General features: G+C 32.7%; 1 protein-coding gene across 4 annotated transcripts in view; it reads left to right on the top strand.

Annotated features, from left to right (window-relative positions):
- TOP2B (DNA topoisomerase II beta) overlaps nucleotides 1–14,267 on the top strand; it is a 59,051-nt gene that overhangs the window by 22,427 nt on the left and 22,357 nt on the right. For all 4 annotated transcript variants that reach the window (XM_037845917.1, XM_037845908.1, XM_037845902.1 and 1 more), the window contains 15 exons: nucleotides 850–1,023; nucleotides 2,497–2,598; nucleotides 2,688–2,825; nucleotides 4,697–4,835; nucleotides 5,166–5,323; nucleotides 5,421–5,546; nucleotides 6,480–6,590; nucleotides 6,673–6,778; nucleotides 7,671–7,780; nucleotides 8,115–8,207; nucleotides 8,299–8,413; nucleotides 10,965–11,086; nucleotides 11,293–11,441; nucleotides 11,993–12,224; nucleotides 13,920–14,054. In XM_037845917.1, the coding sequence (XP_037701845.1) occupies nucleotides 850–1,023; nucleotides 2,497–2,598; nucleotides 2,688–2,825; nucleotides 4,697–4,835; nucleotides 5,166–5,323; nucleotides 5,421–5,546; nucleotides 6,480–6,590; nucleotides 6,673–6,778; nucleotides 7,671–7,780; nucleotides 8,115–8,207; nucleotides 8,299–8,413; nucleotides 10,965–11,086; nucleotides 11,293–11,441; nucleotides 11,993–12,224; nucleotides 13,920–14,054 (2,010 nt within the window). The remainder of the gene's footprint in view (nucleotides 1–849; nucleotides 1,024–2,496; nucleotides 2,599–2,687; nucleotides 2,826–4,696; nucleotides 4,836–5,165; nucleotides 5,324–5,420; nucleotides 5,547–6,479; nucleotides 6,591–6,672; nucleotides 6,779–7,670; nucleotides 7,781–8,114; nucleotides 8,208–8,298; nucleotides 8,414–10,964; nucleotides 11,087–11,292; nucleotides 11,442–11,992; nucleotides 12,225–13,919; nucleotides 14,055–14,267) is intronic.

Raw genomic sequence — 14,267 nt, 5'->3', positions numbered from 1 at the left:
TAATGAGAGATAAGGGAGGATGGGGCTGATAACTTACCTTACTCTAGCTACAATGGTATTTCACCAGTGTTCTCCAGCAATATCCTTCATCCTGCAAATTTAGTGTTCTTTTGGTAAGGCAGATTGGTCTGCATGGCTTTTCCAGTGGCTACTGTTCCTCTTTCTCAGCTAGCATCATGGGGGAAGCTTTCTCCAAATTCCCCCTTTTCCCTTTGAGGACCTGGTGGGGTTCTTGGAGGAAAAGCCTGCAAAAGAGTAGGGACCTCATAATAACTGTGGCTCCAAAGAGTTTTACATAACTCACACTAGTCCACATTTGACTTGTAGCAATTAGTCAATTTTTAGTTTGTTCCTACTAACTTACATGACATAAGGCAGCTTCTGTCCCAGGTGAGCAAATTCTCAGATTCTGCGTCTGTTTCAAATACCTTTCCTTCTCCAGACTTCAGGATGGCAATTTGTCCTGTCATCTCAATTTCATGAAAACTCATTAATTTGCTGTCTGACTGGCTTTTTTTTTCTTGTTGTAAAGATGGAACTTTTTCCCCCAGCTCTCTACATGTCCTAACTGAAATTGGAAGTCTACTTTGTCATTTTAAAAACCTAAAATTTTGAAAGATTTTGCAATAATTTATCTGTCCAGCTGTTCTTTCATATCCTTCCTTTTTCAAGTACACATGGAAATCAATTTCTTTTTAAAGGGTGGGATCAAGGAGTAGAGTAGGGAAAAGTCAGGAAGGTTTAGATGTGAATGAGAAGTACTTGAAGTTTGAGAAATACGAGATTCACCTAGTTGAGCTGCCAATGTAAGATTGATTCGTTGTTGTTTTTGTTTTTTAAATTTAATAGGTAAACGGATTTCGAAGTTACGTAGATCTTTATGTAAAAGACAAGTTGGATGAAACTGGTGTGGCCCTGAAAGTTATTCATGAGCTTGCAAATGAAAGGTGGGATGTTTGTCTCACATTGAGTGAAAAAGGATTTCAGCAAATCAGCTTTGTTAATAGTATTGCAACTACAAAAGTAAGTATACTGATTCTTTGTTGCCAGGTCAGTGGTAGAATAATACTTCATTAAAAACAACCAAATAAAAGCAATGGCGACGACAACAACAAAACCAGAAGAAACCTCCCCAAAACCCAGGAAATCTGCTTTTGTTAAATCAAAATTGACTTAAAAATGAAAGTTTATTTTCTACGAAATAGGTGCCTAAAAATTTCTTTAAACATCTATTGATAAATGAGTTTATATGATTACTGTTTATAGATGAATATATTTTGTGTATGATGAGATTTAGAATGATGATAAATGCCTTACTCTGTGTCCTGAGTTTAGGGTGTAGAAGGAAAATAATGGGGTATAAGTCCCTTTTGGTGTCAGATTGTAGAAAATGTTATCTGTCATTTTAAGGAGTTTGAACACACTTCTGTAGGCTTTGGAAATTAAAAAATCAGATGAAATTCTTCTCATCTAAAGACATTTCTTTATCCTTTGACCATAACAAAGGTTAGGCAATACAAAGATATATCCAGAATAATCTAAAGCAGTGATATTTCACTTACTCTCTTGTTTAAGTTTTAACTTGCCTTTTTTTTTTTTTAGCTTTCCATGTTTTTTGTAATCAAGTATCACTTTCCCTAGTTAAAAGAAATCCTGTCAGCTATTGCATTTTTGTTTCATGTAATAGGAACCTACTCTACAGTAGTTTAAACGTAAATATTTTATTTTTCCTTTCATGAGGATTGCAGAAGGCAGTCTTAGTGACTTAGTACTGTTCCTCTACAATGCCATCAAGGACCTGTGCTCTTCCTGGCTTTCCGTTCTGCTGTCCTTAGTATGTGGCTTTCATTCTTATGCCCTCAAGATGCCTGTTACATCTCTATGCCTCATTTCTAAGCTCTAGGAAAAGAGAATGAGGAAGGGCAAATGGATATGCCGCCTGAATCTTTCCCTTTTTATCAGGAGTAGAATAGCTTTCTTGGAAGCCCCACCCAATCAACCTGTTATAACATCTCACTGGCTACAACTGGGTCATGCGGCTACCCCTAGCTGAAAGGAAGTCTAGGTTGGTGAATCATTTCAACTGGTCATGCTGTCAGTTAAAAACAATTAAATATGGGTTTGTTAATAGAGTCAAATGAGAGAATAGATATTGGGTTGTAGCAGTGGCTCCAACAATTCCTGAGTTCAAATCAGGTGTGTTTCATTCACGCTTTACATGTCTTTTAAAAAAAAGGTCTGTTTTTATGTTATATGGAGTTGACTATGTGGATTTATATATAGTTGGTTAATTGACTCTGTGGTAAAAAAGACCTTATTTAAATCCTGACTTGGCCATTCTGAAATTTTTGTGTTACTCCATTGTAAAGTAGGGTTAATAATATTGACTTCACAAAGTCGTGAAGATTAGATGCTCCCTCTAGAAAAAAATAATATATAAGTATTTTACTACACTAATTTAAAAATTTTGGATTTATTTTTTTCTTCTCTTTTCAGGGTGGACGGCATGTGGATTATGTAGTAGATCAAGTTGTCGGTAAACTGATAGAGGTGGTTAAGAAAAAGAACAAAGCTGGGGTGTCAGTGAAACCATTTCAAGTAAGTGATGATTTATATATTCTGCTGAATTACAAAATAATGTATGTTCTGATGTTGACCTTTTTTTTTTTTCTATATGTTTTCAACAGGTAAAAAACCATATATGGGTTTTTATTAATTGCCTTATTGAAAATCCAACTTTTGATTCTCAGACTAAAGAAAATATGACTTTGCAGCCCAAAAGTTTTGGGTCCAAATGCCAACTCTCAGAAAAATTTTTTAAAGCAGTGAGTAAAACTTGTATTATATATCAGCGTGTTGTTGAGAGCTGATTATCTAGTTTTCTTGATTTATTTATTTTGTGATTAGTTTCTTTTATCATACTAACTGTATGTGTAGGTATGCTTGTACTACAAACTAATACACTTAATTCTGAACAACTTCTAAGGGTAGACTCTACTGTTTCATAAACCAGTGGATTATACTTCTAAGAATTACACAGTAGGGAATCATGAAACTTAATTGTGTTTTTATCTTATATTGGACATTGTAAAACTCAGATTTCCCTCTAACAAAAGTATAGGTTCTTACATTACTCTTGGCTTTATCTTTTCTACTCTCATTTCAACTCATTTTACTTCTACTTATTATTTTTTAATCATATTTTTTATTGTGGAATATAACATAAATGCATAGAAGTGATAACTTTCCAAGTACAATTTAATAAGTAGTTAAAGAGCAAATTTCAAAAGACGTTATGAGTTACAGTTCCACAGTTTGTTATTTCCTTATTGTGAAATATAACATATATGCAAAATGGTAATATCTTTCAATTTCGTTTTACTTCGCACTTATTTATTTAGGCTGCTTTAAATATTCTGAAACAAGGTGAGAGTAGAAAATAAACAAATCTCAGATTTGTAACTAAGCCTTGCCACTGCTAGTAGCTTCTTGTTCATCTGGTTGTTACATATAATTTGAAGATTTGCCTTGGTTCCCTTGCTCAGCGGCACCATTAGTAAACATGTAATAAGTACTGTAGTGTGCCTTTAAATAGGTTGGGCACTGGGAATGTAAAGATGAATAAATCACAGCCCAATCCCTTTTGAAGTTTATAGTTTGGTTGGGGAGTGCTTGTGTAAGTGAGGTAGAGATAACATTTGTCGAATTCCAATACTGGAATTTCAAAGGTACCTTCTCTCTCTCACACACACACACACACACACACACAGACAAAACAAAAACACAACCAGAAAAGGTGGTTTTCAGGTTCTAGCTTAAGGTCTATAGAAACAGTACTTTTGGATCTAATCATAATGAACTCTTGAGTTACCCAATATGAATACTTTCCCAAATTTCTGCCCTTATAACAGTTACTCTTGTGATGAGGCAATTTGATTTCAGATTTTATGGACTTTTTCTTTTTAGGTGGAGTAAGTTTAGATTTGGCAACAAAGTTCACCTCTTTTCTTTATATCTCAAACATTCCAGGAAAATATTTGATAGACCTAAAATACGAAGCACCCAGAATAGTGAAAACTAAATAACTGTTAGAACCTGGACTTGGAGAGACTTCTTTTTTCTTCTGGGTTAATATCTTGCCACATGCTGATTCACTGCAGAATGACAAACAATATGTAATGTGGAAATCCTCATTTCTAGCTATTTAAAGAACAAAGAGTATTCATAAATTTTTAAATCTATTCTGTTACTTTCATTTTAATATTTTTGTCATAGTGAATTCAAGACTTACTTAACATATTGAGGAAATCAGAAATGATAGTTGCTAGAATTTCCCAGCTAGTAAGTTGATGGGTGGATCAGTTTTCACTGTGTTACTTTTAACAAAAGTAACTCATAGCAAAAGCAATGTATATTCCTCATGGAGTTTATTAGATTAGAATTTTTCTCATATGCAGTAAGGATGCCATTTTTCATGTGTATATTTCAGTATAATAGGTTGTTGTATATAGCTGCCTGAGTTAGTTTTACTATAATTAGAGTAAAATTTACTAGCATGTGTTATTACTATCATCATCATCATTATTGTTTTATATTAGAACACTATAAGATATCAGGTGTCACATTAATCCCTATAAATTTTAGCTAAATGTATGGACATCTGGCTTTTGATATAACATTATTCTTTGATTTTTAGGCTTCTAACTGTGGCATTGTAGAAAGCATCCTCAACTGGGTGAAATTTAAGGCTCAGACTCAGCTGAACAAGAAGTGTTCATCAGTAAAATATAGTAAAATCAAAGGTATTCCCAAACTGGATGATGCTAATGATGCTGGTAAGAATCAAATTTTTAAAAAAATAATTTGATTTGTTTAATATTTTTATTTATCCACTTACAGGAAATTTTCATTTTTCACATATAGACTACATGATTTTTTGTTCATAGTGTAATTTTGCTTTACTGAAATGGCAATATATAACACATATTGCTAATTTTCAGGGGGTAGAAAGTAAATAAAATGTTTGAACTATACTGAACTTAATATAAGATGACTCTTAACAGTCTTTCACTATCATCATTGTGATCATTAACTTTTGTGGGTATCATTTTTCTCTTTGGTAAAGTGAGAAATTCATAGTATATGTAATTTTTAACTTCTTTCAGGTGGCAAACATTCCCTGGACTGTACACTGATATTAACAGAGGGAGACTCTGCCAAATCGCTGGCTGTGTCGGGACTAGGTGTGATTGGGCGAGACAGATATGGAGTCTTTCCACTCAGGGGTAAAATTCTTAATGTGCGGGAAGCTTCTCATAAACAGGTACATATCCCCACACATTTTTAATGTAAATTCAGACTCAGTTTTCATGTTATTTCAACACTTTAAAATACTTTCAATGTTTTTCCTTTTTACATAGATCATGGAAAATGCAGAAATAAACAATATTATTAAAATAGTTGGTCTACAATACAAGAAAAGTTATGATGATGCAGAATCTCTGAAAACTTTACGCTATGGCAAAATTATGATTATGACTGATCAGGTTGGTTTGAAAGTTGCCAAATATTTACAACTCATATCTTTAGATTGTTCTTTTGATCTTTGTTTCATGAGACATGTTCCAAGATAGAATAAGTGAAAATAATTAAACATCAAGGGAATATAAAACATTGTTTAATGACCTGTTTGTTGAAGCACATTTTATGTTACCTAATTTATTTGGTGACAGTCTTTTTTGATTAGGTAATTTAAAAATACTTTTAAATGCAATAAATATGAGAAAGTAGAACATTGTGTAGTATTATGCAGGTAAAGTCTACTTATGACTAGGAAAGAAAAGATGCAATTTACAATGAGAAAGTTTCATCAATAGGATAATGGTTAATATTTGTATATGGATGGCATAATTTAGAATGCAAAAATGAGTTAAATAGTAAAATGGTAGCAATCATGAAAGAATTAGAAAATTGAAAAATAAGAATTTCATATACATCCAACTCTTTATCTCTTATGTACTTTAAGTAAAAGCATTTGTAGAGAAAAAATCTTCGACTAAAAGAGCCACTACTAGTTTTAAACATAAATTTTGCAATTTTAATGTCAGGATAAGACTTGTGGATTCACTTGTACTCCAGGGGTTTCCCCTTCCATCAGCTAGTGAAGTAGCATTATAACTTTTAAGAATTCCATCCTTAAATCATTCTTTTAGTGAGTCTGGGTAAACTATAAAACAGTTTTAATATAGTTTGTAATGACAGAATGCTTCAGTTTGTCACTACCTGCATTCTTTGTTTCCATTTTAAGAATTCTTCACTATGATCATCTAAAGAATATCTATTGTTTCATAAAATGCAGTTCTAAAATTTGAATGGAATGTTGCCTCCTTGCTGCATTTATGCATTTTCAAATTTGTTTTTATAAGATTTTATGAAATATGATATCATTACAGCACTTTTCTTTCCTAACATTTGTTTAGGACCAAGATGGTTCTCATATAAAAGGCCTGCTTATTAATTTCATCCATCACAACTGGCCATCACTTTTGAAGCATGGTTTTCTTGAAGAGTTTATTACTCCTATTGTAAAGGTACTATGTACATTAATATATTTTTATGCTGCTGTCTTAAAGGTTAGCCAAAAAACTAATTTTTTTTTTTAATTAATTTAAGGCGAGCAAAAATAAGCAGGAACTTTCCTTCTACAGTATTCCTGAATTTGACGAATGGAAAAAACATATAGAAAACCAGAAAGCCTGGAAAATAAAATACTACAAAGGTTTGTATTTTAAAATACTTAAATCATGTGAATTTAACTACTGATAAAAATTTTATGAGTACTATGAAAAAGTACATTGAAAGCTGTGTCTTTTAGACTTCAAAAACATCTACTGATTTTTAAAACTTGTTTTGGAAAAGTTAATAAAAGTAGAGAGAGCACTATAATGAACCTTCCTACCTCCATGTACTTTAACAATCATCATATCATGGGCTCTTGTTTTATCTAAGTTCTCTCATCACCATCCCATTAGTTTGAAATAACTCCTAGATGTCATATTATTTCATCTGTTAATACTTAAGTGTGTATCTGTAAAAGAATTTTAAAACAAACCAGGTCCATAATACTGTTATCATACTTTTCTTAGTATCATCAAATATCCAGTCAGTGTTGAAATTTCTCTGATTGTATTATAAGTGTTTATAGTAGTTTGAGTTAGGATCCAAACAAGGTTTATACATAGCATTTGGTTGATAAGTCTCTTAAGTTTCTTAATATATTGGTATTCTTTTTATATTTTTCCTTGCAATTTATTTGTTCAAAAAGTTGGGTTGTTTGTCCTGTATCATTTCCTTCATGCTTATTTTGCTGATTGTATTTGTGGAATATGTAACATGTTCATCTGTTCCTGTATTTTCAGTTAACTGGTAGTTAAATTAGAGGTTTGATCAGATTTAGGTTAGATTTGTTGGCAAAAACATTTCATAGGTGATGTTGTGTAATTATGTCAGAAAGCATGTAGTATCGAGTTGTCCTTTTTTTTTTCTATACCAGGATTGACACAGGTGTTGCTAGCCTGATCCACCTTATAAATTTCCCCATCAGCTTTTCATATAATGGTTTTAAATAGCCATGATGTACATGATGCAGTTTTATTTTAAAATTTGTGCAGGGTTGGGTACCAGTACAGCTAAAGAAGCAAAGGAATATTTTGCTGACATGGAAAGGCATCGCATCTTGTTTAGATATGCTGGTCCTGAAGATGATGCTGCCATTACCTTGGTAATAAATTTTTAAAATCTCTCCTCATAGCCATTCCCCTCACCCTCCATAGCTTTCCTCCCAGTTCTGAATTCCTACAATAAGTCTCTTGAAATTCCAGTTCCCAGACTAGTGAAATTTAGTGCCTCCAACCCGCGATTATATTCTGCTCTCATAGTTCTTTAACTGGTCCTTGGTTTAAGGGTATTTTTTGATTAAAAAAAAAAAACATATTGGAAAAAACCTTAATTTTCCAGAATTCTATTTATTTTAAATAAAAATTGATTATTTGCTTTTATAAATTTTAAATTCATTTTATTTTTAACATGAGAAACCATTATCTGAAATCTTTCAGGCATTCAGTAAGAAGAAGATTGATGACAGAAAAGAATGGTTGACAAATTTTATGGAAGATCGGAGACAGCGTAGGTTACATGGCTTACCAGAGGTTAGTCATAGAGTGGTGATCTGGGTGAAGGAGAAAGGAACTAAATTCATGCAATAATACTGAAAATGTTACTATATAACTTTTCTTTTAGCAATTTTTATATGGCACAGCAACCAAACATTTGACTTACAATGATTTCATCAACAAGGAATTAATTCTCTTCTCAAATTCAGACAATGAAAGATCTATACCATCTCTTGTTGATGGTAAGTAGCATTTGTGTAAAAATCTATCTATGATTGTATATTTTAGTTTCATGTGTTTTAAGTCATCCTTATAATAAATTTTAAAATCCTTATTTGAAATCTTATAAAACATATGAAGAAGTGACTTAGGAGAATTTAAAGCCTTTTTGAGGTTGCTTTTGAGATATGTTGTGGCAGGATTGAAATCTTTAATATTCCTTAATTTGAAACTTTAAATCCTCTTTAAGTTTTTCAGGAAAATCAACTTTAAGGCAATTCCTTTTACCCCCAAGTTAACTGTGAACTTCTAAATTAAAAGTAAAATGGGAGACTTTATCAGAGACCCAATTTTTAAAACATCTTTGTACCTTATTATCTAAAACCTGACTCTGGGGTATTATTTAACTGAGAAAAATATTTAGAAACCACTCCTTAGTAGTTAGAGCAGAACTCTATCTAGAATTTACATTCTTTCCTGTTATAACTTTAGTAAGTTAGTTGATTTTTCTGTCCTTGGTTTTTCAGCTAATTGCTGAAATGGCTATACCCATTCATCAAGTTCTAGCTTTATCCCTTCTATGCAGTCCCTGATAATTCTAGTCTAAATTGATCTCAGATGCCTGAACTCCTATGCCAGTTATTGCATGCCTCCTGTTTTACTTGTGTTAATTTCACCTCCTCAGTTAGATGAAAAAATTCTAAAGAAAAGTGGTCATATATTATGATGCTCTTGTTTCTACTTTTGGGCCCACAATGGTGATGATTGTTAGCATTTATTGAAACATGTATGACTATTCTTACTGGCCTAGAGCAAGAAGAATAAGCAAGCAGAGTGCTTTGCTTGCATTATCTCATGCAATCCTTATAATCAACCTATTAGGAAGGTAATTATTTCTATTATACTGATGAGGATGCTGAGGTTTTTTGGTTTAGTAATTTGTTCAAAGTCACATGGTTGAGTATAGTATCCAGATTATTGAGATTCTAAAGTCTGCATTCTTAACTACAATATACCTCTTCTTTATTAGGGTTTTCCATATTTAGATTACTCTAATAATAGCTTTCAGGGTCATTGATGGTTTGCTTGTCCTTTCTTTACAGCTGGCATTTTTGTCATACGAGTGTTTGGAGGCTCCTATGAAAGGAGTTTGGAGCCAAGTGCAGTTTTTTAAGACTAGAAGTTCATCTTTCAGTTGATGCTTCCCCTCCCCCCCTTTTTTAAAGCAGTTTTCTTGAGATATATCCACATTCCATACAATCCATCCAAAACATAAAATCAGTGGCTTTTAGTATAGTCACAGTGTTGTGCATTCATCACCCCAATCAAGTTTAGAACAGATTCATTATTCCAAAAAGAAAAATCCCATACCCCTTAGCAGTCTCATCTCAATTCCTCTATCCTTCCCCGGCCTTACATAGGCATTAATCTAATTCTGTCTCTATAAATTTATATTTATGTTTTATGTAAATGAAATCACACAATATATAGTACTTTGTGTCTGGTTTCTTTCACTTAGCATAGTTTTTTAAAATTATTGTATTTTTTTTTTAATTAGAGAACATGTAGGTTTTCAAAAAGTCATGTAAAAAATACAACATTCCTGTATACCCTCCTAATGATGAAACTTCGCATAAGTGTGGTACCTTTGTTAAAATTAATGAAAGAATTTTAAAATATTACTGTTACCTGTAGATCATAGTTTACATTAATTGTATTTTTCCCCATATACCACCTATTATTAACACCTTATAATAGACATGTACACTTGTTATAATTCATGAAGGAACATTTTTATATTTATACTAACTACAGTCCATCATCCGCAACAGGGTTCACTGTGTTATACAGTCCCAATTTTCATCTTCTAACTTTCCTTCTAGTAACATACATGACCCAAAACTTCCCCTTTCACTCATATTCACAAACATAATTCAATACTGTTAATTACACTTGCAATAATGTGCTACCATCACCTCTATCCATTTCCAAACATTTACAATCAACCTAAATAGAAATTCTGCACAAATTAAGTTTCATCTCTCCATTCTCTAGTCCCGTTCTATTCCCTGGTAACCTGTATTCTAGATTCTGTGAGTTTGCTTATTACAATTAGTTCATATCAGTGAGATCATACAGTATTTGACCATTTGTATCTGCTTATTTCACTCAACATAATGTCCTCAGGTTTCATCCGTATTGTTGCTTGCATCAGGACTTCATTCCTTCTTACAGCTGAATAATTTTCCACCGTATGTATATATCACATTTTGTTTATCTGTTTACTGGTTGGTGGACACTTGGGTTGCTTCCATCTTTTGTGGTGCCTCACTTTTGAGATAGCTGGAGAAGGTATAAAAAGTTGTTAGTGTAGCATTAAGAATTGCACTTCTGTTATATGTACTAACTTTGTTATAAAACTTCAAGTAACAATTTTAGTCATTTTTCAAAAAGCAAACTATTTATGTTTCTTTCTCCTGAATATAAAGAACATTGCTACAACTAAAAGAATCATTACAACTACATCTTAAAGTAATATTTTTAAAAGAAGATTGCATTTTTTTTTCAAAATAGGCTTTAAACCAGGCCAACGAAAAGTTCTATTTACTTGTTTTAAGAGAAATGATAAACGTGAAGTAAAAGTTGCCCAGTTGGCTGGATCGGTTGCTGAGATGTCTGCTTATCATCATGGAGAAGTGAGTATTAAGAGAGGACTCAGTTGAAAACTATACTTATTGGCTTAGAGCAAGAAGAATGTTAATTAAGCATAATAAAGTATTTTCCTTTTTGTAAGGTCTTTGGAAATGTAAAAGAATTGAGTTTGAATTTTAATAAAAATTAGGGAATGGTTATAGAAAATTTAGGATATTAGTGTTTTATTCTGTCTGTTTCTGTTCTATAGCAAGCATTAATGATGACTATTGTGAATTTGGCTCAGAACTTTGTGGGAAGTAACAATATTAACTTGCTTCAGCCTATTGGTCAGTTTGGAACTCGGCTTCATGGTGGCAAAGATGCTGCAAGTCCTCGTTATATTTTCACAATGTTAAGGTAACCATATTCTTAGATATAATGTATAATGTTTGAATTTTATTGGAATCAACTAAATATTTGATATATTTGTAGCTGTGGAGAGATAGGATTATTCCAGTTATTCTATTCAGGGTGAATGTTCCAAATAGAGTGAAGTCTGTTGATTTCAGTTCTTATGAATTATTGATGAAATCAGTCCTAACAAATGTAAGGATATTTTCTGATCTGACTTTGCTGTTCAGGCTGAGGATTATCTTATTCAGAGCAATAGGAAATCCTTAAAAAGCTGTTTATCAATACTAAGAATTTAGGGAAGTATGTAAGTAGAATAGGGTTATTTTATTCTGCCCTTTTGTCTGAGAGAAGTATATATTTGGTAACGAGGTTGGGTGAATTTTATTGTTAAGCACATAGAATTAAGCAGTGGGTACTGAGGACAGATGCAATTGAAAATTTTAAAAATGCTTTCTTATTAAAAGATTATTTTTTGAAAGGTAACATCTTTGTGCATAAAGTTTATTTCCTAAAACTATGACATTTTTCCATGTTCTTCTTTTGCCTTTCATTAGCTCTTTGGCAAGACTGCTTTTTCCTGCTGTGGATGACAACCTTCTTAAATTCCTTTATGATGATAATCAACGCGTAGAGCCTGAGTGGTATATTCCCATAATTCCCATGGTTTTAGTAAATGGTGCAGAAGGTATTGGTACCGGATGGGCGTGTAAACTACCCAACTATGATGCTAGGGAAATCGTGAACAATGTCAGACGAATGTTAGATGGCTTGGATCCTCATCCCATGGTAATTATTTAAAATTTACAGCTTATATTAATTGTTTAACAAATGATAATGTGTAATCTACAAAGTCCAGTCATTTCAAAAAAGTAATGGGATCATTTTCATTTTACAGCATAGTTATAGATAACTGTATGTATGGTATGATACAGGTTTTGGAAAGAGCCTGGAGGTTTATGGAGAGGAACTATTCATTGAAATTTAAAAATACCCCATATTCCAGGCTTTCGTAGATGATTTTATGACCAAATTATATGTAACTTTATGTTTTTGTTCTTAAACTGCCAAGTCTTTATTAGAGTTGTAAGGATGCTTAAATACACATGGTATGTATCTTCATGATTTCCCATGTATTTTGTCTTTGCTCTTTTTTTACATCATTCACTATATTTGATTCCTTCCCCAAATCCCCTCCCTCCAAGGAAACTTCTCAAAAAAGTATCCTTCCCCTTCTACATGATTATAAATGATTTGGAAATGTTCCCTTATCATGATATACATGAAAGTATATTTTTATTATGAAAATGATAATGCTTACTGTAGGAATAAGCAGGCACAGAGGAAAAAAACTTTAGGTTCATTGTATAGAAACACATTGTTAACATGTTGATGTATCTTTTGATTCAAGCTTTCCTTCATTTTGGTATTTTAAAAATAAAATTTAGATATTATGATTATGATTTATAGTCTTTTTCCCTTAAAAGCTTTAACTACTTTAAAATATTTCTAACAGAAGTATGGAACTACTTGGGATGATTATAGCTTTCTGTTGAAATAGTTTTGCATACATTTTAGTGTAGTTGATAAATACATGCCTCTTGAATGCCTATTTTATGTATGTGTGTTAAGATAAGACATTAGGGCTTGAAGTTTAAAGTAACAAAAGATATTAATAGTTGCTCAGGATAGCAAAAGAAATGTCTTATGTGATATGCTCAAATAGCCTGTAAAAACTAATGTTGTAGGAAGACTAGGAAAAATGATCAAGTTTTGAGATTAGGGCATATTCAGATAATATTAATAGAAATAATGAATTCAAGATTGAGTGATCATTTGGAGAGGGAAGATTAAGGATGAGGACTTCAGTTTCAGTCATGTTAATTTGTCATTATCAGTAGATCATAGATTAAGGAATGTTCTGGTTTGCTAAAGCTGCCAGAATGCAACATACCAAAATACCAAAAATGGGTTATTTACAGTTCTAAGGTCATGAAAATGTTCCAATTGAGGCATCAACACGAAGATATCTTCTCTGAAGAAAGGCTGCTGGCATCTGGGGTTCCTTTATAAGACAGCAAGGCACATGGCCAGCTTCTGCTGGTCCTTCACTCGCAGGTTTCATTGCTTTCAGGTTCTGGCTTCAGTGGCTCTTTCAGTTTCTGTGTATACTCTCTTAGCATCTGTGGGACTTTTCTCTCTCAGCTCTCTCTGGGTGTTTCTCTCTGAGCTCTCTGGGCCTTTTCTGTCTTTTGTCCTCCTAAAGGACTCCAGTAAAGGATTAAGACCCACCTTGAATTGGGTGGGTCACATCTCAATTGAAACAACCTAATCAAAAGGTCCCACCCACAACAGAAAGGATTAAAAGAACATGGCCTTTTCTGGGGTACATGACAGCTTCAAACCACCACAAGAAAGCATTCAAATGTTATACTGGCACTCAGAGAAGTCAGGGCTTTAAATTATTTTCATTTTTCTCTGCAGCTTCCAAACTACAAAAACTTTAAAGGGACGATCCAAGAACTTGGTCAAAACCAATATGCAGTCAGTGGTGAAATATTTGTGGTGGATAGAAACACAGTAGAGATTACAGAACTTCCAGTTCGAACTTGGACGCAGGTTAGTATTAGTATGTGAGCTGCATGTGAGGGCATTGCAATAAAGCAGTTCTTTCTGGGGAGAATGTGGATTTCATCATCCATTCTAACTGTTTAGTGTTTAAAAATTCTTTTGTAAGTTTTTGGCCCAATCAATTGAATTTATGCTTTGACTCTTCAGATAGTAATTAAAAACATTTTTAAAAACTTATCTCAGTTATGTAGAATGATTTAA

The sequence above is a fragment of the Choloepus didactylus genome, chromosome 1, assembly GCF_015220235.1.
Source record: "Choloepus didactylus isolate mChoDid1 chromosome 1, mChoDid1.pri, whole genome shotgun sequence".
In the NCBI taxonomy this organism is placed as follows: Eukaryota; Metazoa; Chordata; class Mammalia; order Pilosa; family Megalonychidae; genus Choloepus; species Choloepus didactylus.
The sequence above is the reverse complement of the archived record's forward strand: the minus strand, read 5'-3'. Positions and strand labels throughout refer to the sequence as shown.